General features: G+C 31.7%; 4 protein-coding genes across 7 annotated transcripts in view; 1 reads left to right on the top strand and 3 right to left on the bottom strand.

Moving 5' to 3' along the window:
- LOC130443355 (nose resistant to fluoxetine protein 6) overlaps positions 1–5,600 on the bottom strand; it is a 52,829-nt gene extending 47,229 nt beyond the window's left edge. The window contains exon 1 of the mRNA XM_056777927.1: positions 5,315–5,600. Within this exon, the coding sequence (XP_056633905.1) occupies positions 5,315–5,600 (286 nt within the window). The remainder of the gene's footprint in view (positions 1–5,314) is intronic.
- A 1,735-nt stretch (positions 5,601–7,335) lies between these two features.
- Positions 7,336–8,014, bottom strand: LOC130442861 (immediate early response 3-interacting protein 1). Its single transcript, XM_056777244.1, has 3 exons — positions 7,753–8,014; positions 7,589–7,693; positions 7,336–7,471 (listed from the first exon to the last, which is right to left on the bottom strand). The coding sequence occupies exons 1-3, from the start codon at positions 7,847–7,849 to the stop codon at positions 7,416–7,418; spliced, it is 258 nt and encodes an 85-aa protein (XP_056633222.1). The 5' UTR covers positions 7,850–8,014; the 3' UTR covers positions 7,336–7,415.
- Positions 8,015–8,534: 520 nt separating this feature from the next.
- On the top strand, positions 8,535–12,724 carry LOC130443082 (very-long-chain (3R)-3-hydroxyacyl-CoA dehydratase). The gene is made up of 5 exons (XM_056777545.1): positions 8,535–8,789; positions 8,845–8,961; positions 9,088–9,319; positions 9,436–9,781; positions 10,906–12,724. Exons 1-5 carry the CDS (start codon positions 8,709–8,711, stop codon positions 11,228–11,230), a joined length of 1,101 nt encoding a protein of 366 aa, XP_056633523.1. The 5' UTR covers positions 8,535–8,708; the 3' UTR covers positions 11,231–12,724.
- Positions 12,725–14,198: 1,474 nt separating this feature from the next.
- LOC130443081 (bumetanide-sensitive sodium-(potassium)-chloride cotransporter) overlaps positions 14,199–25,863 on the bottom strand; it is a 36,728-nt gene continuing 25,063 nt past the window's right edge. For all 4 annotated transcript variants that reach the window (XM_056777542.1, XM_056777543.1, XM_056777541.1 and 1 more), the window contains 9 exons: positions 25,492–25,723; positions 23,637–23,758; positions 23,442–23,577; positions 23,019–23,230; positions 20,483–20,724; positions 18,448–18,584; positions 18,113–18,328; positions 16,267–16,533; positions 14,199–14,704 (listed from right to left, as the gene is read on the bottom strand). In XM_056777542.1, the coding sequence (XP_056633520.1) occupies positions 14,460–14,704; positions 16,267–16,533; positions 18,113–18,328; positions 18,448–18,584; positions 20,483–20,724; positions 23,019–23,230; positions 23,442–23,577; positions 23,637–23,758; positions 25,492–25,723 (1,809 nt within the window). In that variant the 3' untranslated portion in view covers positions 14,199–14,459. The remainder of the gene's footprint in view (positions 14,705–16,266; positions 16,534–18,112; positions 18,329–18,447; positions 18,585–20,482; positions 20,725–23,018; positions 23,231–23,441; positions 23,578–23,636; positions 23,759–25,491; positions 25,724–25,863) is intronic.

Genomic DNA, 25,863 nt, shown 5'->3' with positions numbered 1-25,863 from the left:
AAGAAACAGTTTCAAGATAGAAATTATCAGATAGTTTTCACAAACCACAAAAGTCATTATCCTCAATAATATTTTCAATCAATTTACCGAAAGTTCTAATAGATTAAGAAATAATATCAACTGTAGTTTTCTGGTTACCAACATTGCTTTTGTTTTCATTGCCTTTCCAGCTTAAATAATCAATTTCGTGAAATTGGTTTGGAGCTGTTGCATATCTCTTGATATCATTAGTATATCTTCTACATAAGCTAGAATTTGTTCATAATTTTTTAATGTTAGTCCCATTTAAACCAGTTATTTAATGCATTATGAAAAAACATTGTAGACATCTCATTGCCTAATGCCACTGCGGTATTCAAATTCCTGTTTGCCTTTCTCCTGCCATTACTGTTGCTATCGATCGCACCATCATCAATTTTATCATAGTATTCAGTAATTTTGTAATACTTTTTTAGGTCTTCTTCATGTTTATGTACATGTTCATCTGAAGCCTATTTATCTTTACATATTACATTCAGATAAAAATTGTAATAAATTAAAAATTAAAAAGAAACAAATTAAATTACTAGTCTTTCCTAAATGAATACTGATAATCATGAAACATCTTGTTTTTTAACCACTTGATTTTCATATTTCAGCAAAAACAATTTACACATTACGACGTTGCCTTTATACTATGAATACAGGATTATGTAATAATATAAAAGTGTATCAAATAATATGTTTATACACGAATTTCATATAATTATCCTCATTCTTTCACTCGTTGTCCAAAAACGCTGGAATTTATTATTTCTTTATGGATGTCTGCTCTTAATAGCATATTGTATAACGCGATGAAACATAAGTCTTAATTTATAGGGACATATTCAAGATGCAATTTAAAATGAGTACAAGCTAACATAAAAAACTTGTAACCAAACAAATGAAATATTGTGAAAGTGATGGACTGATACTATTCGCTGTTAAAGCTACTTGAAATTAGTGATGATGATCATGCAGTCATGTATTCAACACTGTAGTACTCGATATTTACAAGGAACTATAATATAATAGTCCAGGAGCCGGTAACACTGAAAGTCCCGTCATAGCGGAATCAAAAAATTTTTATTTAAATAAATAGAACGTAAGTATAGGAATAGATTAAGCTCGGTATGCGTGGATTCCTATTGCCGAAACAATGAGAAAAAAAATTATTAAAAAAATAGAAAAATGTTTTACCGTCATCGCGGATATTAATTTTTTTTTATATTCGACAGTAAATTTTATTGGCTTTTAGAAAAAAATCACGCAAATCACTTTTTCTTGCCGGTAGGGTCTGGCATACCCACTTGAAGTGTGTGATGAGGGCTAAAATCTCTCCACCATGCCGAAAACCTTTTTTTTATTTTATTCATTTTTATGTAATTTTTAAAAATAGCTTGGTATGCGCGCTCAAAAACCATCTTGAAGTGCATAAACTATATTAGCATCTATTCCAAAATGTACGATGTTCAATATATTTATTTTGGAGTAAATGCTTTTTGTCGAATAAGATGTCTCTTTCTCTGCTTAGGTTTAAAAGAATATGAGGATTAATATGATTTAAGGAATAATAGGAGAATTTTTATTTTATAAAATTGAAACAATAAAATAATATTGAAAAAATTGACAGGAGTTTATTCTTAAACTTAGAATATTTATTTATAATCATCGAAATCAATTTCATCTATATCGTAACGGTTTTCATTTTCTGATTCTTCACTTTCTTCTTCATTTAATTGGCTACTAAGAATTTCTTCAACTTTTGAAGGTGCTGCTGAGCCTTTATACCACAATGGTTCCAACTTATTTTCTAGATTCAGTTGCCATCCACATTCTGTTGGTTCAAATAAAATACAAATTGGCTCAGTGGCATTTTGCCGCATTGCATTTATAAATATGGTGCGTAAAACTTTTTGTGACAGAGTTTTCCAGCTTGGAGGAATATTGCTAGAATTGAAATTTATAAGACCTTTGTAAAATTTTTCTTTGTCACTGGTGCTTGCAAAAAATTTCAAAAATAATTCAATTCAATTCATTTGAGCGCGCATACCAAGCTATTTTTAAAAATTACATAAAAATGAATAAAATAAAAAAAAAGGTTTCCGGCATGGTGGAGAAATTTTAGCCCTCATCACACACTTCAAGTGGGTATGCCAGACCCTTCCGGCAAGAAAAAGTGGTTTGCGTGATTTTTTTCTAAAAGCCAATAAAATTTACTGTCGAATACAAAAAAAAATTAATATCCGCGATGACGGTAAAACATTTTTCTATTTCTTTAATATTTTTTTTTTACATTGTTTCGGCAATAGGAATCCACGCATACCGAGCTTAATCTATTCCTATACTTACGTTCTATGTATTTAAATAAAAATTTTTTGATTCCGCTATGACGGGACTTTCAGTGTTACCGGCTCCCTGCCTATAATACATTGGTAAGAGAAGCTCATGATGTGGAAGGGATTATTCATAGAGTCCCTAGTTATTCCATGAAAAAATTGATCGTGTCTGTTAAAGTGTGTAATATGTTATTAATATTAATGAAATATTTAGGTATTCTATAAATTAACTAATGAGAGACAGTTAAAGTGTAAAATAAACTATTTATCTAAAATTAAATAACAAGGTATTCTATAAATAAACTAATGAAGGACAATTAAAATGAAAAAGAAGCAATTTATCTAATTTATCTTGCGTTTAAATTGTATTTATGGAAACATACCATAAAATCATTTGTTACAACAAGGATTACTAAAATGACACTTGGAATTACAAAGAACATTATTTCTACAACAAAGACATTTATTGTTAACAAACTGGGTTTTACACGAACATTTTTTGAATCCCTGACCAGTACCTAAACTTGAAGCTGTAGTAAGCGACCCAAGTGATATTTTTTCATCCGGTACTTCTTCGATTTTAATTGATTTTTGCTCGCAGCCACTGAACTGCTGAACTACTTTCGTTCTCACAAATTCAGACTTGTAAGTGTTAAAATGGATAAACCAAGTAACTATCAGTTGAAACTCGTGCATAAATCGCAAAAGTAACCGTACCATTACCGCCAAATTAAAAAAACTCGCGGACTATAATGTGAAAAAATATGCATCCACAAAGAGCTTTGGCGATAGTAAACGTTCAGAGCGATTTAGGAAAACCACAACCGCTGAAGATAAACGTATTTTATTGATCAGTAAACGTAAACAATATGACTTACGAGCTCAGATCAATGAATCCAGAGATCTGCCTTTGAGTACTTCTACAGTGAAAAAGAGATTGTGAGAACCTGGCCTTTTTGAGAAGGTGGCAGTGTAGAAACCTCTTTTAAGACGCCAAAATAAAATTAAAAGGTTAAAGAATATAAAAATTGATCGCATGAAGAATAAGAAAGAGTTTTATGTAATGATGAATCAAAGTTTGAGTCTGTGTCTAAGAGAAGAGTGTTTGTACGCAGGATGTTAGATTCTGTTAGATCCAGACTATAAGACAGAGGCTCAGTGATGACTTGGGGATATTTTACAGGAAAGGCGACCGGAGACCTGGTAAAAATTGAAGAGATTTTAAAGAAAGAAAGCTGTACGAGGATGCATTGATATCTAGTTAGCCTAGACCAGTTCCATGCTTAAAAAAAATATTGCGTTATCATAGCAACGAACAATAACTTATTAGAAGTGTCAGTGCAAAGTTTGAGGTAAGTAAAGAGGTAATCAGTATTACGAAGATATGCTTAATACACTTGGTGATCAATGTCCTTCGTATGCGACCTTGAAAAATGGAACTGCAAGCTTCAAAAGAGGTAAATTTTCCATTGAAGATGATGACCGATTGGTAAGGCCATAAAAGTCCACAAAAATATCGATGCACTTCATGACATGATTTCATCAGATCATCGAATTGGGCTAAAACGGATATCTAAAGCACTGAATATTTCATAAAAACGTGTTCATCATATAGTTTACGTCAATTTGGACATGAGAAAAATTGTTGCAAAATGGATCCCCAAATTTTTGAATGTTGACCAAAAGCGTGCAAGGATAGAAGCATCGCGTTCGATCTGTGCTCGATTTGAATACGATGTAGACTCTTTAAACCGAATTGTTACTATGGATGAGACTTGGGTACATTTCAACGATCCAGAAACAAAGCAACAATCGATGGAATGACGACACTCTGGTTCTCCAAAACCTAAGAAGTTTCGTGTTTAAAAATCTGCTGGAAAAGTTCTTGCTTCAGTTTTTTGGGATTGCCGTGGAGTAATCATGATTGATTTTTTAAATAAGAATAGAACTGGAGATTACTATCCGACATTACTGACCACTCTACTGGAAAAAATTAAAGAGAAAAGACGCAGAAAGCTATCCAAAGGTATTTTTTTTGCACGACAACGCCCCTGCACACAAATTTCATGTTGCCAGGCAAAAAATTCGTGATTTAGGGTTTGAATTACTAGTACACCCCCCTTATTCGCAAGATTTGGCTCCGTCCATCTATCATCTCTTTAAAGGTTTAAAAGGTCGTAAAGCTGTGGATACCTGGTTTATAGAGCAAGAAGAAAAAAATTTTTTTTGAAAAATCTAGACGTTGCAAGTTCGCTGCTATAAATGTATTCAATTAAGAGGAGAATATGTTGAGTGTTAAAATATTTTAACATTGAAATTTTGTTTGGTTCTATAATAGGCTAAGAATCATCTATATGATTCAAAAAGTTAAATTTGTAACAATTACAGACTTTATTATTACTATATTACTATTTATATATGTTCTTTAAAATATAATTAACAAAATCGATCGTATTGTTTTTATTTGTTTTGTGTACAACGCAAATTATAGGGTGGGCAAAAACTTTTGACATGTTTTGTAGCTGCAGAGAGCAAACAAGTGAGTAGAACTCGATGAAAAACTGACTATTATCTAACCTGCTTGCTTAACTCGGCTGCACCTCGGTTATAAATTTACAGACAATTAATATTTTTCGCCCTCGTTACGTAGAGAATTATTTTCTCCTCCCTATATTGTAACAACGCATTCTGACACTGTTCTGAAGGACGTAAATAACAATTATCAAAAAGATATCAATTGCTCGTGACGACAAATTGTACGTCAACTTACCACCCTTGGATATATCATTTACCTACAACCTATATTCAATTCAACTACAAACATAGGAATTACCCTCAATTTTTCACTCTCTCTACAACGTAAAACTAATAATGATTAATAAAATTTTAGTAATGAAGGTTATATCTGAATAAAAATAACTTATTTTTTATTATAAACCTAAAACGAAACTTACTTTTTAAAGCCCAATTCTCTGCAGTTATCAACCCCTGTATATAAGCGCCCACATCTTTTTGGCAAGACTGGCTCAAAGTATGTTTGAATTTTGGAAAATTCGCGGCCAGTAATTCAGTGTTATAAAAATCCAAAACCCTAGCCAAACTACCCCTCACAAGTTGAGTATTGTTCGGAGCACCACTCAAACTTAAATTTCCTGGCGGTAAAGAATGCGTCGCTTCTACGGGAGTACCCTCGCTGTAATCAATTTGATGTACAGCTTCACTGGGAAGAGTACTTTCCATAGTCGTGATATTGGCAAGGGTTGATCTTAAAAAAATCAGCACTAGAAGTGCCTTAACGACCACGACCATTTTCAACGCGTACGATCACAAGTTATTGAAAAGAAATTCGCTCGCAAGTTCAAGTCTTCGCGGTAATTGAGGAATGAATATTATGTCCACTAACGCTGAGAACTTTCTCTTGAAAATGACTTACCATTTCTTCGATAATGGTCCCCTCTTTGTTTGTTACTTAATCTTAAGGAAACCGCGAATTCTAGACAATATGTCGCACAATTATGAGAACGTGAAACTAAAACGGTGGCAGTGGCGGAGCCAGAAATTAACTAAATAGGGCACCTTTTATAACAAGAATAAACGATAATAGTACATCCTACAAGTCAATTATACGAACCATATTTAAGTATATAATACTAGAGACAGCAATGTAAGTATGTGGCATTACCACAACTGGTATCAAAAAGTAACGAAATGGTGGAATAAAGGTAAATAAGTTAAAAATAAAACTGAAATAACAAAAGTAGAGAAAACATCTATGAAATAAGTTGACTGAATACTACGAAAATTATAAAATTTAGAGAAAAAATGTTAGAGACATGGTAATAGCAGTGAAAACCATATTATGGGAGAAATATGGAAAAAATATAAAAGAAGATAGTAAAGAAAATCAGAGCTCTACACTAGAGCTCTAAAAATTTAAAGAATGGGAAGGCCGAATAACATAAAACAAATGAAAAATAAAAATTGTGTTGTATTGAGACAAGATGAAGAATACAGAGGAGGGAATACACTTTGAGGAGCTACTTAATGTAGAAGATAAACAATTGAAAATCTAGGATGGAAAGCATCTAGAGCTAGAAAACTATGAAAACGAACAAATAATACAAACAGAAGATATTGAACCAGCATTATAGAAGCTGAATAGAGGTAAAGCAGATGATATTACATCAGAAATGCTACAAAACTGGAAGAAAGGGATCTACGAACGCTAACAACAATAATGATTGATAAAGAAGTTAATTATAAGATTCTCATGCCACGACTTTTTGGTAGTGAATTTGAAGGACCAAATAACAAATTTTACTGCTCACAACTGTAACTAAAAACAGCAGTATTTCAGTGTTGTATATGTAACACTATGTGACAATTATTTTCAACTATTAAAAAATAGGGACGAGAATAATTAGAAAATTACATGTGGCAGGCCCTGTGGAAATTAAAAGAAATTGTATTGAAAAATTATCGGTTTTTTTTATAACTAACCTTTTGTTCTATGTTAGGCTAAGAACTCATGGACAGCACCACATACATAATACAATTAATTAAGATTTTCATCAGGCAACAACTTATACTGATCAAGCCTAATATATTCTATACAAATATTTATAGACACATAGTGTTCCAAGTCAGAATTTGGTCTTTGAATTTTGTCAAAAATAGGTAGTAGTATTACTTTGGAATAAAGTGCTTAACTAAACAAAAGCACAATCTTGGCATATGTAGATAATATAGTGTTCATCAAAATATCAAAAGAGTAAAAGTGTACAGTCCAAGCAATCTAAACAAGGTATCTAGAACAGAGACCTCTGTAGGCATAAATCTGTAGAAATGAAAACCAAGCAAGAGAGTTTAGCATAGTAAAGGTTGGGGATATTGATTTTCTAGGGATATCTGTAATGGCTGAGGGAGACACTATAAAGAAATGAACAGAAAGTTGAAAAATGGACATAGAAAAATGTTTGTTTGAAAAATCTTATATTACAAAATGTACATAAATAGAAAATATCATCTTAACATCTAAGTTATTATCACATAATGTCATCCGAGTATTAGCTTCAAGCATATCATCAGAATGTTGAGGAATATTAATGGAACTATAAAAAGAAAAAATGTATTTCAGTCAAAAAAATTACTTCATATTAGAAATGATCTAAGAAACTATTTATAAATAATCTATATATTTTACAAATTATGTATGCCTTAATACTTACTTCTAGCTACAGTTCTAATAGAATGGAAGAGGGTATATATTTGTGATTTTGTTGAAGGATTTTCTCCGAAGCCTTGAATATTATTACCACTGAAGCTCCATCCAACTGAAAATAAATTGAAAATATGACTTTAACCCAGAGATTTATATTATTCTTTTACTTACTTTTACTTAAAAAGCGATCTTCATTTAAAATACAAACAGCATTCAAAAATAATAATGAGGCTTCGAGTAAATTCCACAATGATAAAACAACTGCCATTTTACTTAATTATTATTTATTATATTAAAATAATATTCCTTAAATATCACCACTTCACTTATGTCATAGATAATGTCAGTCACGTCATCAGTCAAAATAATCCGTTCAAAATTTAGATCGCTGCTAATTACTTGGATAGGGATCAAACAGACATACGAAATTAAGGATGAATACCACTAAACTGAAATACTCTTTTGGGCGTTCCACATAGCGACTATGAGCGTTGTGGTCGCGGCGAGAATGTCACTCATGACTACGAAGGTGGGTCGAAATGAGTGTTGAAAGAATTAGGAGGAATTTTCAAAGCTAAAGCGACACAGCTTGCAACCATGAGTATATATTTCATTATTTGATGCGGTTTGGGAGATTATAAGTACCATTGAAGCATTCTTGTGACGCACCAGCAAATATTTTATTATCGCAGCAGAAGATATTTTGATTTTACTTCAATGTAAATCAGTTAAGCACTTCATTAAAAAATGCAATAACTTACAAATTCGTTAATATTTATCACAACGCTCAAAACACTTCGTAAATCTTTCCACTTGGGCTTACGATTATAACGCTATGGACTAAATGGAACAGGAATGATCGTGGTCGTGAGCGATTGTCGTGAGTGCTTCGTGGAATGCACCCATAATCAACAGCTACAGCATGGTTTTATACACGACTATACATATATATCACAGACCACTAACCCCCTCTGTTATATACATAAGACCGCGGTTGACACTTAATGAGTTGATTTTAAGGTTATATTTATAACAAGTTCTATGTCATGCTAATAATCCTTACATATTGAATTATTATCCATATCTATGAATTACAAATATTCTTAGCATATTTAGAAAGTAGGATAATGAATGGGCTAAGTCCTTTTGTTTATTGGGCTCAGAACGAATCTAATTTGTTTTTAAAAGTAGATTTAAAAGACACGGAGGTAAGTTTTAATATGACATAAAAATGTAACCTGATAAAATCTGGTAACGTTTTAGGTTCCGAGAATAATTTTAGAAAATAACAAACTTTCCTTTCTTACAAAAGGAGTTGGTGCGCAAGGATTGAAAGAATACCAATTTTCCATTGATTTTCATTCAGAAGTAGATAAAAACGTAAGTTATATATATATATATATATATATATATATATATATATATATATATATATATATATATATATATATATATATATATATATATAATTATTGGTAGCAGAATTGTAAAATATTTGTTTTGCAGACAAAAAATGTTAAAATAACTGATCATAAAATAGACATAGTATTATTTAAATCAAAAAAAGAATGGTGGCCACGATTAACAATACAGCCTGTCAAACCAGCATGGTTAAAAATTGATTTTGATAAATGGCAATCTGAAGATGAAGCCATTGAAGAAGAAACTAGGGACATTCGACAAGATTTTCCAAATCTTTATGAACAGTTACAAAAAGAAGAATTGGGTTACAGGAAAGGTAACTGATTTCAAGTGAAATTTATATTGCTCTATCAGTAAAAAGAACAAATGGGAATTATTATCTAAAACTAATGTCTATATATTAATGAATAAAAATTAACCTTCATTTTTTAGAGGACATCAAAAAAGTATACCTCACTTTTTACAACCTATTTATGTATATAGGTTTTATGTACATAACTATTGTGTTATGTATTAAATTTGTCAGAGATGGTGAAGATTTTTTCCCACACGTATACGATTCTGTTGGACCATTTATGTGTTTTATGCAATTAATACAATGCCTCGAAATACTCCATCCTTTGTTTGGTTATGTGAAGGGAGGCATGTTGATGCCTTGTCTACAGATTCAAGGAAGGTTATTTGTTTTATTGGCTAATTTAGATCAAGAAAGAAGAATCCAAGTGATGCCAGTCACTTTCTATTTGTTTTTAACTTGGTGTGCAATTGAAGTTATACGGTAAGAGTTTTATGACTTATATTATTTTAAAATAATGTTGTACAAGTTGAACTACAATGAGCTAAGTTACTGTATATAGAGGAAACTACTTGTAATAAAAATTAGTATAATGGACTATTTTGGAAAATTAAGTTCGGTTACACCAATAATGAATACAAATTTTCTTTCTAAAGAAACAGATTTTATTTGTATTTTCAGAATCTGCCATGAATTTTATTAAAACTTTATACCAAACATCATATGCCTAAAGACTATTTCAATTTTTTGGGAAATTTTGATTAATGCAGTGGTACACAAAAAATTTTTCTTCATTCACTAGTTCATTGGCAATATTTTTCAATTGGTTTGTATGTATTTCAGATAAATTATCAAAGAAATTAAAATTTTCATATGCACTTTTATGCCCAGCCAATTTCATACTCAGACTATCTAAAGTAGGGTATTAAATACTTATGCAAAAATTTTCTTGTCCAAACTTTCTTCCATTTGCCTATGACTCATCTGGCTGAATTTTTCTAGTTGTTTCGTGATTAGTACCATAACCATAATAATCTTGGACTACAGATAGTGTTTTAGCTTTTACTCTTTCCCTTCATATTTACAAAATTATCTGTCTCTCATGTCCTGAAGGAATAGCCATAGAACTATTGATCTACACAACAGGTGATAAATCAAAAAAATTTTAATTGAGTCACTGTTGGGATTATGGAATAGGTAATGGTGTATTTATGAAAAATAATTAAAAACGTTAATAATTGGAAGATTATTTTATTTCTATTAGAGTTTCTGAGGCATGTCCTTACAATGTTAAAGATCGAAGAGAACTAACTACTTACAACTACTGTACTATGGTTATCCCTTCACTTAAAATATTTTGGGTTTTTTATAATCACTTTTATATTTAAACTTATACCTGGTTTTATGACTTGTAGCCTTTACCTTTATATTTAGGAAATACTAAAATATATTCTTTCACAATATTAAAAATGTGTTATTAAAGTGGAAAACTCTATTTCCAAAATTATAATAAGCTTAAAAATGTAAAAGTATAATATATTAAAAGAGAAAGATTTTTGCACTCAATGTTTCTACAGTTATATTCGTACATTTTGATTTTTTTTTAGGTACCCCTATTATATGTCACAACTTTACCAGAAACAAAACAAAGTTTTAACATGGCTCCGCTACACTGCTTGGATCATCCTTTATCCTGTAGGTTTCAGCTGCGAAGCCGTCGTTCTGTTCAGGAATCTAATTTTTGTAGAAGATAGTGGTAAATGGTCGATGTCTTTACCAAACGCTCTTAATTTCACATTCCACTATTCAGTGTTTCTTAGAATATATTTACTTTTCGCCATGATGCCTGGGATGTATGCTCTCATGATGCACATGTATAAAATAAGAAAACAAAAACTGGGTACTAGAAGCGATAAAATAAAACGATCCTAATTTTTATATTTACAATTCTATAGAAAATTTATATATTAAGTAGATTCAATTGTGTACTATGGTCGAACTTTCACCCATTAGTACAATTTAAAAAGAAATTCATATTTGGAATAATAAATGTATGTTTCAATGATACAGAGCTTCTGCCAAATTGTTTCAATACAGGTATTTAGGAACATGATTAAGAGAAAGCACATATAAATATGTGAGGAGAAACTAGAGATGATTCACATCACAGCTTACAAAGATATTTCACAAAACTCAGTGGCATGCTTACTTGTAAACAAGGCTCAATTTCGTTTTTAAATTCACCTGTTTTTGAGATAGAGAAGCGCTCAAAGGATTTTCCATATTTTTTGCTTATGACTTTTTAATATTAGATTGAGTTGGTTTTAAATGGCTCTGATATTGGATTTGTTTCCTCTGCAAACTTGGAGTACTTTTAAAGGGAGTTGTTTCTTTCAGGCCTGTGTGTGGTCCCACAAGTATATGTTTTTTATTGAAGTCAAAAGTGAAAATGGATCATTCAAACAATTGGGTTTTTGAAAAAATTATTAATTTTGTATATATATACTGAGTACACTGTTTATACTAACTCCCACAATTATACTGTCTGACGCGCGTTTCGATAATAAAGTAAACTGGTAGTTTACCTTCAGTCTCGGAAGACAATAACTTGTTTATCAAAACGCTTGTCAGACACTGTAATTGTAAGTGGTAGTGTAAATAGTGTGTTCAACAAAATACTATTGAAATAGATCATACGGGATGCCTCATAATAGAATTTATATGTTGTGGGTCGATAAAATTAATCTATCCCGAAACAAGACATTAAAGTCAAGAAGTGTTTAATGGGGGGTATCAACACTTACTTTTGCGTTTCTGTATTATAAAATTCGTATTCTCACAACCGAATTATATTACACTCTTATTGTTTTCTGCTGTACTGATAACTTTGGCCGCCCAGATGTTGATATTCGGTATCATCTTTGAATGTCAGAGTCGTCATGTAGTGCAGGATCCTCTTTCGAAAAAAGCTCGATCGCGACTTCTCAAGAGTCACCTACTAGTGTACACCTTCAGAACATGAAGTTATGTTACGAGGTCAAGTTTATGAAAGGTGGAATATTCTATCTACTAATGGCGAATGTTGGTCGACGTAGGGAACGTCAAGTAAATGAATCGACCCCAAAAAACCTTGGGGGCGTATTAGAAATATGCTCTCCTTGGTTGTGTTGTATTGATGGGTGAATTTTGACATTACATGATCAATTTTTAAAAATATTATAGAAGTGAAGAATTTTTTAGAAATAGAAAAGAAAAAGTGCCCCAGTTTTGTATAACAAAACAAGGGTAATTTTCATTTATATACAATTCAGGTGGTTTACTAAAGATTTGGGATATTAGTTTTAATAGGATAAGAATTACTTATTATATGAACGTGTTTTGTATATTCCTTTTTGTTAAATTAAATAAAATTGTTTTCAAAAATAATTAAACTTTCATTTATTTCAAACATCTTGACGAGAGCAAAATTAGTTTTCAATAAAAGGTAGTTGGAAGTTCTTTTTGTCATTAGCACCTCAACACCCTCATTGAATATGCTAGTTTACATAGGACTAACCCTCTACCCATATTCAAATGTGAGAGACTATGGAACTCCATAACATTACACCTGGGAGCGTATAAAATAGAAGATGAAGATCATTGACAGCTAGAGCCATCTCATATGCTGAACTTCCTGAAAAGAATTAATAGCTCAGCTGTGAATACTGAGCATACCCAGTGTCCCAGCAAGAAAAAGAAACAGATCCTTTAGGTCGCAGTGTACATGACGCACTGAATTACTTACATAAATTGTATGTCATGGATCCAAATAAGTTTGATGGCGCTTATGTGGTAGAAAATGATACAATTCCACAGTCTCAATCTACCTACATCGTACAAGTAATCACCTATTCTGGCTAATTTCAAGGTCTCGACCTGTCACAAACATATCCTTACCATAACAACACACTACGAACACGAACAGTTTAGTACTGGCTCTAAGTTAATTGAGGTTACAATAAACTGCTTCGATTTTCGAAAATTTAGTTCATGGTATGTTTTAATTAACTTCCTTGTTTACCCATTCTCTCCTGCTGCAAACTTGTACATAGAGATGTGGGAGAATGCAAAATAAAATGTTTATTGAATGTTTCTCCATACAAACCCTCTGACTTGTTTTGTTAACACAAAAATTAAATTAGTCTATTCAGTACATTCGTCAACTCACATGTAAAATACTTTCTATTAAGGATATGCTTACTGACAATGGAATTTATATACTGGTTATGAATAAATGTGTTAATATTGAAGACAGCGAGAGCAAGTGGAGTTGTATTATTGTAAGAGAGAGGAATAACATCGGTTTATCATTATCTGCCTCTCTTTGCTCGCTATTATGTGTATGTCTGTCTATTTATTTGTTGATTCTCATATATAACTATACAAATATTAATGTTATTATTTATAAGGTGAACGTTTTATAGATACAAGGATTATTATGTTATATTCTAATGGTACTTGTGTTTTGATTGAGACGAAAGCACGTTTATTAATTTATTGTGGCCTACAGTTTACTTCACTGGTTTTAACGACCTCGTTCAACAACCTTCACACCCAGTTGAACAAGCTCCCATGCCTCGCTCCCTTTATCTTTAATGTTAATTCTGTGGTTCTCTGAAATTTTATTACTTAGACCATATTTATCAAAGTGCTCAAAATGCTAAATTGTTATTACACTACATTACATTGTTCTTACAAAAAAGTTGATCCCATAAAAATTATTTTCTGCAATTACTCTGTGATGTTTCTGAGATAGACAAGTATCAATGTTTGGAATATATAGCTATTGCTAGGTGAACTAATAGCAATCTCAAAAGAGAAGCGGGATTTGTGAGGGAGAGGTATACAATAAAAGTTCATCTATGGTTGGATGTATCAGTAAAATAATTTAATATCAATAAATTCATCATTTATTGAACATGGAATTCAATAATAATTTATGAGATTTCTTTAGTCCAAATAATGACTTTAGCTTTCACATGAAGGCAATTTTTTCCATTAAATGTTTGAGAAGATTCACAAAAACTTATATTGGTCGAATGTTATAAAGATAAATTTCAAGTATAAAAAATTTTATATATTGTAAAAATATACAGCAAATATTATGATTATATATTTATAATTATGAATAAAATGTTAATACTGATGTTTGATTACCCCTCACTAGGAGAATAGGAGGCATGTCCTTTGTGAGAATTTCTATCCAAGCTAAATAAAGTGGTGCTGAAATAATATTTTTGCGGGGTATTGGTAAAGTGACAACAACAATATTGGCCGAATTAGAATGTTTAAGCAGTAGTTCTCTTAATCTTAAATGTCTGTTCGTTTTGTCTTCCACTGCCAGAAGCTCTGAATCGGATATACATCCTGAAAAAATGAGCATTAATTGAGGATGACAAAATATTTAAAAACAGCGAACGTGTCAGAGGTTATTTTCTAGAACATGTATTTATATACAAAAATAATATCTATTTTCCACTTTTCATAATCAAAGTGACAAACGACACTTTATTTGTTTATGTATAAATGATGACAATATAATGGCAATAATTGAGAAAATAAGCATACATTGTTCTACAAATTATTTATTTTGTTTTATTTAGAAAAGTGTATTATAATTTTCTTTCATAAAAAAATATCTATACAGTGCTGATTTTTTTGTAATGTCTTTTTTTTCGTAATTCTAAGATAATTTTGAAGTTTTTAATTGAGGCTTATCAATATCACTCTAATAAGGGAACTAATCTTCAGTTTAGGGTGAAACTTCAATACTAATGCAAATTTGTCGAACTAGTAAAGTATTACTTAAAACGGAAAAGTAATAGAAAAAATAATAAAGTTTTTTATTTTTACTTTTTTCAATAAGTAACATTAATGTACAGTAAGCATATTAAATATACAAAAAACCCATATTTTTTTATTTTGTTCTGTTTTACTAGTATGCTTGCTTTTGAGTACCTATTTATCTTTTACAAATGTTCAAGATCCTTTTTGTATTCTATATATAATTAAATTCTTCATGCTAACTTTTCTCGTGGCCATGAAATTTCAATAAATGACATTAATGTACATTAACCATAATAAATATACAAAAAAGAAACCATCATCAATTGAAATTTTTTCCAGGTATTTATAAAATATAATTATAAGCTCAATCACCTACCCTTGCCACTCGTGCGAAAACTTGGTCAGAAATTATCAAATAATTTTAGTAGACATAAAAGACATTATCAAATGTGTGTTATACTCATGTTTTCGTATAGAAATTTGGGTAAAAAATACTCTTAAGTATCTTACAGCTTGGTTTACTGTCTGGTATATCGTTCTCGGAACATTTCCCTTACTAAACAACCTTCTCTATCTCTGGCCTGTCCCTTCCGCAGGACCGCCGTGAGGCATTATTTCGCAGGGGAGGATTTAACTATTAATACACTCGTCCGTCAATTGCTTTCTTCTCCTTTTTTTTGTCTTCTGAATGAAGTTTTTTCAACACCTCACTGGCGAATGTGCTCGTTGCTGTCCAGGCAGTCTTTGTTGGGAAAATAGCCTTCAATATATTTCCAGGTGATACTCCACTTTCAAGTGCAGCTTTTCAGGTGCGACGAAGTATGCATACTAAGAGTACGGGCTCTACACTTTCGTTTGGTCTCTAGCATTATTTTCCAGGGAAGTATTTAGCCGATCACCTCTTCCGTCAATTACTTCCTCCTTTTATCCTTCTTCAAAGTATGGAATCAACTATATGTATTTGATGTGTGAGTGTTGAGTCAATGGGAGTAGAACCGAGATGTTAAAGTGGAGGTATGACTGTCCAAGACCAACGCGTAAATGAAATTCATTCATAAGTTAAATCAACAGCAATACGCAAAAATCATGACACTAGTACTATAGTCTATATATTCTATAATTAATATGTCGTGAATATGTACCTGGTTGTTCAGTATCATTTTTACTACATCTGAAATCTGCTATTATCGATTCGAAGAAATTCTTGGTACTTTCTTGAGGTTTTGTTGTGATATCGGATATAATTTGTAAATCGGCGTAATCGATCCTAAATTTCGCCAAAAGACTCGCCATGTTTCTGTGTTCTATTTCCAATTCGTTCCTCTTATTTGCCAATGCGAATACTCTTAGTTTACAATCCCGCCAGCTTTTCCTAGTGTTAATGATATAAGGCAAAAGAAGAGTAAGACCTAGAAATGTGAAGAAGAAAAATTTTAGTTTATTAGGTACAGATTAAAATTTGAATAGTGAAATAGAACTAGTTCGTGAAGTAAATTGCTCCCAGCTTTATCTTAAACTATAATTATGGAGAAAAAATGATAAAATCCCTATACATAAGATTTCTGTTTATTAAACATGAATATTTTTAATATTGAATTGATAATTTGTGATGAATGCCCCTATAATATATCGGGCTTCCACCATATTTTGTTCCCCTCCCACTGTTAATTGTGTGACTTTTTTTTATAGCTCGTATATATTGAGAATAAAATTTCAAATTTTAAGAGCCACCTGTCAAGCTCAATGATTAGTTAAGTGATAGGGTGTGATGTTAATATATATTAAACAGAAATAAAAATATTTTCATTTTATGTGAAGAATAATAAAAACCAGAAAGCTACAAAAAGATAATATATGATTCCAAGTCATCCATTTCCAAAAATAAATATCTTTTTAAATATTACCAGCTATGAGATGTCCATTCAAATTTCAATTTTAAATTAGAATTTTTTTTCAAGTTAGTGTAGGTAGCCTATCGAGAAGTTTGTTCATTCTATCATAAAATATGAACTGAGAAAAAGGTGGTAGCGGAACACGGTGGGGATCGACTGTTAAACTTGTGAGTGTCACGATATATGCCTCAAGCAACTAGCTCTGCGAGACCGTTTTGCTACTATTCGTAAAATTCCTAACTAATGGTTTGAAGAGGAAGGTAGTCTTGTTACTATGCATACACTATACTACCTCATTGGTACTTTTGGTCTCTTTTCGTGTTGTCTACGATAAGTACTCCATTAAATGCAGACCACTGTTGTAAATGTTTCGGCTAGTGCAGAGAACGACAGCATTGGGAGGCAAATTGGCGTAATATCGTATCACCTACAAATGCGATTCTGTTTAGGTGCGCATGGCGGCCGTAGAAGTCACAGCCCCAAGGACTGTTGAAGTAATGGTTTGGGGGTGCTCTTGTTTATGGTAGCCCATTACTATTTGTGTGTATTCGAGGCAGTATGGTTACTGGCAGTTTACTGCCTTATCTAAATGGACGTTCAGACCACATAAGTTTACGTATTGTACTATGGAGATCCTCGAAGAAACTGGTTGAATATTTTGGATAAGATTAGAATCCGATCGGAAATAAGTAGAATATGAGAAGAGACTGTCAAATTTATATGAATCTCTACAAACTGACATTATTCAAAAAATTTAGATTTTATTCACAGTTGAGTGAATAAAGTAGAACCAATAACTGATATAACATTCTTGAAAATACAAAAACTTTATACCTATAAAAATGGAAACAAAAAAACTAGTACGATAAGGAGCTAATTATATATAGGCAACATCTGGTCGGATAAAACACAAACAAAAGTTTTTATTATAAACCATTTTCATTATAAAATTTTATTCAAGATATTTTACGCTTTTTTTAACGAATTCTTTTTGGACGATTGTAGGAAAATTAATGTTTCCTTTTCAAATTTTTGTTTACAATATTAATAGTTTTCTAAAATACAGGTGCGTGTCTAATTAATAATGTCATTATACCTCCATCATCATAAAGCCACCATACATCAATTGTTCCCCCTTTTCTTTGTTGTTTTTTAAAATATAATCCAGTTGACAAAGTTTTTTTAACTCCTTCCTGTTCTTCCACCGATTCTTCTACAGATTTCGCTTTTTTCGTAGATTTGTCAGGGTTTGGAGTTTCACTAACAATCTCTTTGTTAGTTTTAATAGATTTTTCTCCACTACTTGTGCTAGCTGAAACAATGGTATTTTAAATTTGTGTCCCTAACAATAATTAGAACTTACAGGCGAAGAAAGCGCATTTTGATTTGAAATTGTGTTAAAAAATGACAAATATAACAAGATTCTGTTACCTTGTGAAATTTGACTGTATGATTTATTTCCTTGAAGATTACAAACGCTTTTGGCTTCTTCTTCATAAAAAATATTTGGATTGAAGCCTTGCTGAATTCTAATAATTCCTACTCCCATGTGCAAATCAAAGGCTGAGCTAAAAAATAATAAACATCAGCATCATTTGGCCATAACAACATAAAACATAAAAAGTTATCTAAAAAACAGTTTATTCTACACATTTGTATTTCTATCAAAGGAACATGTTTTGTTGATTGAATATATACTTTTCAACCTCTATTTCATTATGTATGTTTATCTCACACTCAATACTTGTTTCCTTCCTCTTATCTCTATATTTACCTCATATACAGGGTGGTTAAAAAAGGTGATCTCGTCTCAGGATAGATAGAAAATTGGAAATTATTTGGGGTTTGCTCATTAAAAAATTTTCGTAACGCCATCCGTATACAAGATGAAGGGCGTTGAGGAAAAAAAAAATTCTACACATGTTTTACGATTTTGCCGCAACAACTGGCAACATTGTCTTGACATTTTATATGAATATTTTTTGGAAGCTGATACATCCAATGAATTTGTTTTTATGTCTGACTCTCATAGAGGGCGCTAGTTACACGGTTCGTACCAAGTAGTATTGATCATAGTTTTTTATTATTAATAGATTTATTAGGCAAAATTTCAAATGAACTTAAACATAAATGAATTTTACACCAAAAAGGTACTCTCAGTAAAACTCGATATTGTATACCGTTTTCGGAGTATTTGCTTTGAAAATTATTCTCTTCAACGCCCTTTATCTAGAATACGGATGGCGTTACGAAAATTTTCTATTGAACAAACCCCAAATATTTTTCAGTTTTCAATCTATCCTAGAGATGTGATCTCCTTTTCTTAAAACTCCCTGTATTGTTTTTTCCGTAATTTTTTCATCTTCATATTTTATTTGATACTACTAAATATCAACTTATGAGTGCTTTCACCCTGCGTCAATTAGAAGCGTAATTTTGAAAGTAACAAACTGTTTTGAGTACATATTCATCATCATCCACAACTAAAAAGCGACTAAAATTCTACTTTTCTACATAGTCACCTAACGACGAGGCATTCATCATAGGGGTCGATAAGCTTTCAAATTCCTTCGTCATAGAATTCTGATGTCTGCACTGTGTTGTTAGCCAGTTCTCCAATCTCGAAAACAAGTAAAAATCACTAGGTGCAAGATCGTAGATGAGTGGAAAAGGATAAATTCCCAGTTCCAGATTTCTAAGGTTGCGTAGAGTTGAAAAGATTGTTTTTTATGTAACACAGTTCAACACAATTCACTTTAAAGAGTTTTTGTGAAGGGAGTTAAGGACGCAAGTAGCAGTTGCAATACAGAAAACTTTCTACTTATTACGTCCAGCAAATGTTGATAATATTTTCTAATTTCCCAACTTTCATGTTTTCCCTGAACTGAAGCAGTGGCTTGGAGAACAGCTGATGGAAACATTTTAAAATATTTTACAAATGCCTCAATTGTTAAATTGATAATCCAAACACTGATGGAAAAAATAAGTACAAAGATAGTTGGAGCTTAAATGTATTCTGGTAGAGGATATCGTCATATTTTAGAGGAGGCATTGCATGATTGTCCATAATAATCAGTTTCTTTCATATTCATACAGCATTGGAACAACACTCAAAATTACCAGACTGGCGACTTCAAACGCCGAAGGGAGTTTTCAGTGTAATTGTGAATGTTGGTGGAGTGATAGTAAGTAGTTTGTTCAATATTAGCTTCTTCAGTGTTTGGCGTAAGATAAAAAATAAGTTTCTTCCCAAGCCTGTTATTTCAATGGAATATATTTTTTAAATTCCTAACACCACAACATATTTCCAAAGTTTATTAGGTATAACTTAACGTAAAAGATTTATAATTGCTTGATTCAATAAGGCTTCTCAAAACATTGGGGGTTATCCACAACATTCTTAAAAATACTTCTAAAACACTTCTATATACACTTCACCTCTGTATATTAAGACTTGTTTACTTACTGCAAAATATTAAAATACTGACATCTGTCTTCATCAGAGCACGTCTGCCAATCATTTTTGAATCCCAATAAAAGGATGTTTGGTTTTAGTTTACCAATACCACAAGCCTTTAATAAAGCATTGCAACCTTCTTCGAAAGACAAGCCATCAATCTGCATATAAAATGCTTTCAGTTTGTGAGCTCTCAGCCAACTATTAGCTTTGTAATTTAAAACATTTCGCACTCTTTGTTGAAGGGAAGTCTGAAACATTAGTTAATATACATAATAGTAAATTGTATGTTTCTAACTCTTTATAATAATTGAATTCAATGGCGAGTTTTTGAATTTTCCGACATATCATGTCAACAGACATTTGGCTGGTGTCAAAATTTGAAGTTGAGTCATTTAGCTTGCGTTTGACTACCTCGTATTTTGATAAGAAATGGAAAAAAGCGAATTTCACGTACTCATTGGGTATTGTTATAGCAGAAAAAAACTCATTACTCAAACAAAGGGTAATTGTGAACTTTAGAAATATCGTGGGAACTCTGCACCATCAATTTAGACAGAGAAAAGTGGTTTATTGAATTTTGTTATGGTCGTACATGCGCGGAAGACGCCCAGTTGAGTTCTTGTACCATGTAAAAATTGACAAAACTTACAATATGATATTGACCAACCGGAGATCGAGAGAGTGAAAGATTGTGAAAACTATACTCTTCTTGCATGGCTTCGTGGTTTAAATTTTCAATCATCACTTGAGTATGAATAAACCTTTGGCAAGATAAGTGTAGCTTATTCAACTTCTTGAATATGTTGGTAATTTATTTATCTTGGGTAACTGTTTGAAGATGGAGCCCAGCTACAGAAGTGATGTATTGTTTAGAGGCAGAATAATATTTTACCAATTTACAGATGTATTATTCAAATCACACAATTCTTTTTATGGCAAATAGTTTTTCATGAATTTTCTTACTGCAGGCACAAAATCTTAATGTATAATAATAATAATAATAATAATAATAATAATAATAATAATAATAATAATAATAATAATAATAATAATAATAATAATAATAATAATCTTAATTTATTTTATTATCAACATAGTCCAGACCGATGCAACAATTATAGTGGTTATACAATTTTTCGATACCATTTTCATAGTACGATTTGTCTCAAGCCTCAAAATAGGCTTCAGGTATGGCGTTAAGCTCTTCTCGTCGCGAAAATCCTATCAAGATCTTAGAACAGGAAGATATCAGTGAGGGTCAGATGTGGAGAATACAGTGGATGCCGAAACAGTTTAAAGCCCAATTCATGAGATTTTAGCATCGTTTTCTTTGATTTGTGACACAGTGCTCGACGAAACAGCTCTTTGTCTTCTTCTTCAAATGGGTTCGCAATTTCATCCTTCAAACACTCCACATAATAGTCATTCATGATTTTTCCTTTTTCAAGATAGACCATGTACATCTCAAAACATTTTGCCAGCCGCCTTTTGGATCTTTCCACGCTTTGGAGTCAGTTCATAACTTGAAGTCCACTAAGCTGACTATCAATTAGACCCCAATGTGAAATGATAAAGCCATGTTTTATCCATTGTCATATATCGACGATTTCAGGTTTACTGCGATTGAACAACTCCAAAAACTGCAGAATTATCAATTCGTTGTTGTTTTTGGTTCAATTATGAGCTCGCACAGCACCCAGTTTGAACAGAGCTTTCGCTTTCTGACTTAGTCTTGCAACATTTAATCTCTGAACTTTGTGTTCTCTGGTAAGCAAGAGTCTTTTGGCTGGTCTTATGTTGCTTAACCTTGCTTCGTGTAAACGTCTTATAACTGTTCGAGATGATATATCGATGTTTCAAACATTTGATAATTCGTTTTTTAGCAGATTGCTGATTACGCTCCTGTTTCTAAGAGCACGTTGTCTCATAAAGATAATCAATTTAATTAGTGCAACGTTTCCGCCCTTGTTCTGGTTTTCTATGGTACACGAGCCCGTTTCATTATGTCGCCTCAACTGTTATTGGAATGATGTCTTCCTAACAAACTAGCAATATATTACATTGAATATCCTTTATTTTTTTTATTTGATATGATATACTCCCAAATGAACTTTCAAACATGCATGTAATAAAAATAATCACAATCAACAGATTGCTTCTAACAGAAACTTTGCTTGAAAAGTTTAACACGGTTTTAGTCTAAAACGGGGTTTAATGCGAATTACTGTTAAAACAAGATTATGTATACTATAGTTAACGTAAATAAAAATTGTCAATGTCAAACACGGCCCATGGTCTACTTGTCGTACAGTAAGTTACCAATAAATAAAGAATATCAATAAAAATATAAGTGGTGCGTTAATTTTGTCCAGGAGTTTTATTAAATAAAGTGACGAAATTCCCTTGATAATCAATGCAATTTCCCGATACTAATTTTTATACATTTTCAAAAAAAATATTCGCTTTTGTCTTCCATTTATATAGCCTATAATGCAGAGCCTCAGTGATATACAAATCAAATATTATATTAAATAATATTTACCGTATTAATATGTCCACACACCAACATAGACAAATTTTTTGTTAATAAATGAGCAAAGTCAACTAATGCTGGCCTAGCACTAGGCATGCCAGACATTACTAATATTTGAGGTCTATAATTTTTTACATGTTCTTCGACGGTATTTAACTGATATACTCCCTGTAACGCATTTTTGTACATTTGGGCTTGTGTCGTAGAGCCCCAATTAACATCTGAAAGTAAAAAAAATAAATATATAAAGTACGTATTACGTGAATACATACATATGTAAAGTACGTGAATTACATTCGATACTAATATAAATTGAAATAATTTTCTATCAATTGACACTATTTAAATTTACCAATATGAGCAGTTCGATAAAAGTCACATAAAAGTGATCCTATAAACGGTTTTAGAAAAAGATATATAAAATTATTTTACCTGGTTTCCTGTAAGCTACAAGTAGGTATAAGGTTAAAACCACTGTGAATGTTAATAAAGCTGTAATCCAAGATATCAAAAACATCACCAATAAGCACATTATTGATCCTAGAAGACTCAACCACATATTGTAGTACTAAAAAGAGAATTATTTTTGTAAATTTTATAGTTGGATATAAATTCAATTCGGTGTACCTTAAATTTTGGTCTCCATCCTATCGGCTTTGCTAACGACGCGTGGAAAGTTGAGAAATTTATTAGTGTATATGCCGCCAAAAAAAAATTTGAAATCAAAGGTGCGATCAAGTTTAATTCACCTGAAATAAATTTAGAGACACTTAAAGCAAGTTCAACATTTTATATTGATATAATAGCCACTGGTACCTGAAACACCTTATGCACGGTAAATTACAGAGTAATACCTAGTCTTGGATATTAACATTGATAACTTCATGAAACCATTTTAATTTATTCATGCAAACAAATTTACACTTAGTAGAATATTCAAAATAGTGTATGTGTATAAGAAAATTGTTAATTGAATGAATATATCAAATGAGGTTTCTAAGAGATAGAATTTTTAATAGCCTAGTCTACTTTTGATAATAATGACAGGAAATTATCTTTAAATGGATATAAACAAAAAAAACCGAGGTTGCAAATTAGATGTAATAATTTGAACTGTTCCTATTTGTTACAATTTTTGATATTTCACAAGACTCACAATATTGGAGATAAATTACTCTCAAAGGCATTGAGTCATATAGTCTAATACTTTCCAAACTACGGACCGCGGGCCAGATCCGGCCCGCCAGTGCCATCATTTCGGCCCGCGACAGTTTAAAACTATTGCTGTGATAAGTTGAATGGAAGAGAATGAAAACACAGAATGATGATTACTCAGTTTCATTTAATTGCAAGATAAAACTTTGATGACGCAGAAAACTCATACACTTCATAGCTTTCATCTACTCCATGAATAAAAACAACACCTGAACAGTATCTGACATTTCCGTTGACTCATCAAAGACTAGACAAAACCATTCAAGATGTCCATATTTGTCCGACAGTTGAGAAGATACTTTTAGTTGCACAGTATTTGCTGACAGCTTTCAATAAATTAACCTTTTCGGAGCATATTTGTTCAGCTACTGTAATTAAAGATTCTTTTATTCTTTCTCCATCAGTGAATGGATCTTCAAATTTCATGGGCCACACGATAGCTGGCGCGAGTTGCTGACTCTTGCTCGATATTTGCTTTAGTAAACAAAGATTGCTGCAGAAAAATTATTGTTTTGGCCATTAGAACATACCGAAAAAATTATTCTGGCCCGAAGACTTCAAAGTTTGGAGTATTTCGAAGTTGATTTTGGACGACACTAAATAGGAAAATACTTCACATCATACGTGGCGTGATAAAAAACGGCAGGTTAAACAGTAATTACTTTGTATCTGTTCCAATTAGTACGTCTCTAACCTTTATGTATGGTCACAAGTAGTGACCTATTACAGCTTATCAGTTTGATAGTATAGTCGCTTTACTCTATTTGTCGTAAAACATGGATCTGTATAAATAATATATTAAGTTTTCTTTTAAGTAGAACAAACCACCGAAGATGAGATGAGTTATAGGGCAAATAACTCAATTAGCGAAGAGACGAAGAGATTGTCTTTAAATGTAAAATTAAAATACGTATTGGAGTCTTCAATCCAGTATTGATTTGGACGTGGAAAGATTCTGACTGATCAAACACGGGATAAGATGCGATTGCATTTTTTCTGACTTCCCTCCTACAATTCACTGAATACTTGATATGATTTCATCCGAACCACCTTCAGTTGATTGACTATTATAAATATAATCTCGTCAAAACAATACAATGATGCATCAAGCCAAATAACAAATACTGCCTAGAAGAATTAAGCTGGGAATAATCTATAAAAGTTCATATTCCGCTTTACATTATAATTAGTTGGACCAATAATCTGAATAATTTGTAGTTGAATCAAGATAAATTGATGGTAACTTTAGAGTACAAAAATTTCATACCTATTAATATAAAGCCAACGGCTATAATAAGCGTTAGTACATATCCTCTGTAGGGTTCGTTATTGATTCCATAACCTTTAGCAAACCAATGTATTCCTGGATATAGTTTGTCTTTACATAAAGCTTGGAAAACTTTAGGAGCCGAAACCAAAGATGCTAAAGCTGATGATAGGGCAGCTGCAAAACATCCTGCGTAAATTATCGGTCCCACCCAAGAGACTAATTCTACTACCTGAAATATGAGTTGATAGAGAACGTATTCATCGAAAAATAGGAAAATGAACTAAAAAAATTTAACAAAACGTTAAAGACAGGTTGAACCACAAAGATTAAAAAAAACATTTATTAAAATAGACCTATAGTTTATACATC

The sequence above is a fragment of the Diorhabda sublineata genome, chromosome 4 (assembly GCF_026230105.1).
Source record: "Diorhabda sublineata isolate icDioSubl1.1 chromosome 4, icDioSubl1.1, whole genome shotgun sequence".
NCBI lineage: Eukaryota > Metazoa > Arthropoda > Insecta > Coleoptera > Chrysomelidae > Diorhabda > Diorhabda sublineata.
Note: the sequence above shows the minus strand (reverse complement) of the source record. Positions and strands in the feature narration are given on the sequence as shown.

Coding starts and splice junctions, on each gene's coding strand:
- LOC130442861 (XM_056777244.1), bottom strand. CDS start 7,849: ATGGCAGTTGTTTTATCATTGTGGAATTTACTCGAAGCCTCATTATTA. Junction 7,694..7,752: donor AGATCGCTTTTTAAGTAAAA/GTAAGTAAAAGA, acceptor ATTTATTTTCAG/TTGGATGGAGCTTCAGTGGT. Junction 7,472..7,588: donor TATTAGAACTGTAGCTAGAA/GTAAGTATTAAG, acceptor TTCTTTTTATAG/TTCCATTAATATTCCTCAAC.
- LOC130443082 (XM_056777545.1), top strand. CDS start 8,709: ATGAATGGGCTAAGTCCTTTTGTTTATTGGGCTCAGAACGAATCTAAT. Junction 8,790..8,844: donor TAGATTTAAAAGACACGGAG/GTAAGTTTTAAT, acceptor GTAACGTTTTAG/GTTCCGAGAATAATTTTAGA. Junction 8,962..9,087: donor ATTCAGAAGTAGATAAAAAC/GTAAGTTATATA, acceptor TTTGTTTTGCAG/ACAAAAAATGTTAAAATAAC.